Below are 3,839 nucleotides of genomic sequence, written 5' to 3' on the forward strand. Positions count from 1 at the left end.
AGGTGAGTACACACACACACACACACACTCACACTCACACATATACATGATCCCAGCGTTACGAAGGATGGGGAATGAAGAGCGCCTGAAGGAACTGAGCCTTACGACACTAGAAAAGAGAAGGGAGAGGGGGGGATATGATAGGAACGTATAAAATACTCAGGGAAATTGACAGAGTGAACATAGACGAAATGTTTACACGGAATAGTAACAGAACGAGGCGACATGGGTGGAAGCTGGAAACTCAGATGAATCATAGATGGTAGAAAGTTTTAATTTAGCGTGAGAGTAGTGAAAACTGGAATGCACTTAAGGAGCAGGTTGTGGAAGCAAATTCTATTCATAATTTTAAAACTAGGTATGATAGGGAAAAAGGACCGGAGTCATTACTGTAAACAACCAATGGCTAGAAAGGCGGGATCAGAGAGTCAATGCTCGATCCAGCAGACACAAATAGGTGAATACAAATAGGTGAGTACACACTACACATACACATACACATACACACACACACACACACACACACACACACACACACACACACACACACACACACACACACACACACACACACACACACACACACACACACACTCACTCTCTCTCACACTCACACACACACACACACTCACCCACACAGTAGGACTAGGAATACCCACATACTATAACATTAATATAGGAGAGAAACTATGATAAAGCTTCCAAAGCACAAAAAACACCCAAAATCACTTCACAGTCATACAATAAGGAAAATGACAGTGACCGGCTATGTGACTAGATTTTGAAAAACTTGAGGTCAACTGATAAGAAATGACAAGAAGGTTTGCAGTAACCTGACCTGACAGGCCTGAGGGGTCTGACAGCTGAGTAGACAGCGCTTTGGATTCGTAGTCCTGAGTTTCGGGTTCGATCCCCGGTGAAAGCGGAAACAAATGGGCAGTTTTTTTTTCACCCGAATGTGTTTGTTCACCTAGCAGTAAATAGGTACCTGGGAGTTAGACAGCTGCTACGGGCTGCTTCCTGGGGGTGTGTGACAAAAAAGGTTTGGTCGAGGATCGGGCCGCGGGGACGCTAAGCCCCGAAATAATCTCAAGATAATCTCAAGAAGATAACCTATATTCCAGTTACCACAGAAAGTTTGGGTCTAAACAAGAAAAGCTCCCATTGGATAAAGAGGAGATATACCTTGATGTGAGATTGACCTGTATTGAATATAAGAGAAGAGGAAGTAATGAGGCAACTAGCATCACTAGATGAGAAGAAGAAAGCTATTGAACCAGACAATATATCACCATATATGTTCAAACAAGAGGCAGAGACGCTCCTAGCACTCGTCACCTAATGTCTTGTTGCATGACACAAGGTCAGGTTGCAAGAGAGCTGTAATTGTGTGTGAAATTACAGACCTGATGTGCAACGGTTGCTCATTCACTCAACACTTCGCTAGCGACACAGGCTAGTTTCGAGCCCTGGCTTAAAATGGAACACTTGATCACCGACACTTAACTCTATGCTCCTGTTCAACAAGCAGTAATTGGGGACCTGGATGTAAACTGATTGATGGACTGTGTTCTAGGGAGAACTATAAAGTTAAAAAGAGTGGCTTAAAGGCTGAGGTGTGGGAAGTGACAGCTGTAAGCATGATGATGAGGGTTTCCATAGCCATTTGTTCCTGTACTCGCTTGGGTAAGAAAAAACGAAAAATCAATAGTTGCCAACCTCCTACCAGCACTGGCGCCACACCCTCGATCTATCAGTGTTGCCTCACCACGAAAATACTATTAGAGGTTCATGCTGTTACTAATAATGAACAACGGATGTGTGTCATGTCAAGAAGGTAGAAAATTTACCAGCGGCGTCATTATGGATAATGTCTAGATTATGACCATTAGTGAAGCTGCTTCAGACTGAGGTGTTGAACGTGTTGTGACCACTGCTATTTATGTCAGTGAACAGGAGGGAGAGAGGTCGCGTAGGGCTGATAATCTAGAGAAAATAATCATTCGGCTTGACATCATTTGCAAGTTCCAAAATAAAATCAAGACTGTATCACTGATGACAGTATTTACAACCTTCGTAAACTGGCATCAATACTGCCAAATTTTTTTGTTACAAGAACAGTTAAAGGAACAATGTCAAACGGTGACAAAAATTCCTAATATTATAGGCAAATGTGATAATGTTTCTCCAAAATTGTTTTCAGTATGCAATTTTTTGGTACGTTGGAACAAATTATAAAATTATAAGATCATAAGAAATCTTAAGCTGTTCTTAATCACTTATTAAAAAAATCCTTGTATTAAGCCAATAGTAGACACTGGCATTCTTCCAAGGAACAACATTGTTTCCTACACCAAAATCAAGATAATAGCTGTAATAAAAAGGCTTCAGTCAGTAAGTAGAAATGAAGGAGTTAACATTTTTGTTAGACAGTAATGATAACTTTCTATTTGAGGCACAAGGCAATACACGCAGAGGGACGCTTGTACTTGGGTGGCGTCGGGTACTCAAAGGTTAAGCAAAATCTTATATGTAGAGTTTCGAGCGAGCAGGAGAGCCGTACAGAGAGAGAGAGAGAGAGAGAGAGAGAGAGAATTATTCTTCCCCCCTCTAGTGTGGCCCGTTGAGGAGGAAGGGGCAGCAGCTGAATTGCTCTGGATTCAGCACTCGCTTATGATACACGTCAACAGGTACCATGATTCACAAGATTGAGGTGAGGTTCCGAGGAATCCACACCTTCAGCAGGACGGAAATACTCAGCATTCTTGGCAGCATCACTGACGCTGCGCCGACTGGCATCCAGGAAGATGGAAACGGAGCCCAACTCCTCCTCTCTAGTGAGGAAGCTCTTCAGGGCCCGTTCATTCCCGACACACTGGCCGCCTTAAGTGGAGCCAGACCAGCTTCAGCGACCACTCGACCGGTGACATCCTACAACATGCAATCGAAATCGTTTATAGCCTTTCCAAACAGTGGAGTCACAACACTGCAGCTTAACCCTTGGGGAAACTACATCCAGGCTCCGCCTCCACTGCCATCCCAGCCACAGCCTCCACCAGCAACAGACAAAAAGACAATACCAGTACTACTTTACCTTGCGGACAGGATTGGCAGAACAAACCACTGCATGTTCGTCAAAAGGCAATGAGCAGCCTACTTGCAGCAAATAGACTGCCAACCGTCATTGTATCTGCCGACATGCTTACTGCAACGGCTACTCCAGCGCCTCATGTTGCTGCACCTGATCCAGCCATACTTCCTGATCCTGTAACATAACTTGCACCTCCTGCAATCCCTATCGAAGAGCCTCATGCTCCTGCAACCCGGCCCACTGAGTTTTTGGCTCCTGCTCCTAGAAAAATAATTACTGAAGATACAGCCGATCTCTCCACATCGTCTGAGCAAGCGACAATGGTAGATGTCACTAATGTATCTACCGTTTCCACCGAATCGATAGTACAAGATAAAGAATCCGAATCTCAAGACCAAGACATCACCACCATGGACCTATCTGAACCAAAAGCAGTCATGCACCATGGAAAATCCGCCAGATCACTGGAACATTATCAAACACAGTGCACACTTACAAACCCATTAAAATTTCAACTTAGATTCAACAGAGCAGTTGTTGTTAAACACATGGGACAAAATCTTACTGAAGCGACCATACGAATCATAAATAATCATACTCCGCCCAAGTAAAACAGAAACAAGCAACCCTTAGTGGGCCAGCCAGAGGCTTAGCGCCTGCGCAGGAATATCCATGCAAAAATAAAAAAAAATCCAAGGAAAACTATTCAGACTCATCAGGGGTGAGCCACATGTACTGTCACTGGCGC

At 43.8% G+C, this 3,839-nt stretch overlaps 1 protein-coding gene across 1 annotated transcript in view; it reads left to right on the forward strand.

Annotated features, from left to right (window-relative positions):
* LOC138372562 (trophinin-like) overlaps positions 1-3,276 on the forward strand; it is a 23,842-nt gene extending 20,566 nt beyond the window's left edge. The window contains exons 4-6 of the mRNA XM_069338042.1: positions 1,125-1,228; positions 2,691-2,923; positions 3,106-3,276. Coding sequence (XP_069194143.1) covers positions 1,125-1,228; positions 2,691-2,923; positions 3,106-3,276 — 508 coding nt within the window. The remainder of the gene's footprint in view (positions 1-1,124; positions 1,229-2,690; positions 2,924-3,105) is intronic.
* The last annotated feature ends 563 nt before the right edge of the window (positions 3,277-3,839 follow it).

Source organism: Procambarus clarkii, chromosome 39 (genome assembly GCF_040958095.1).
Source record: "Procambarus clarkii isolate CNS0578487 chromosome 39, FALCON_Pclarkii_2.0, whole genome shotgun sequence".
NCBI lineage: Eukaryota > Metazoa > Arthropoda > Malacostraca > Decapoda > Cambaridae > Procambarus > Procambarus clarkii.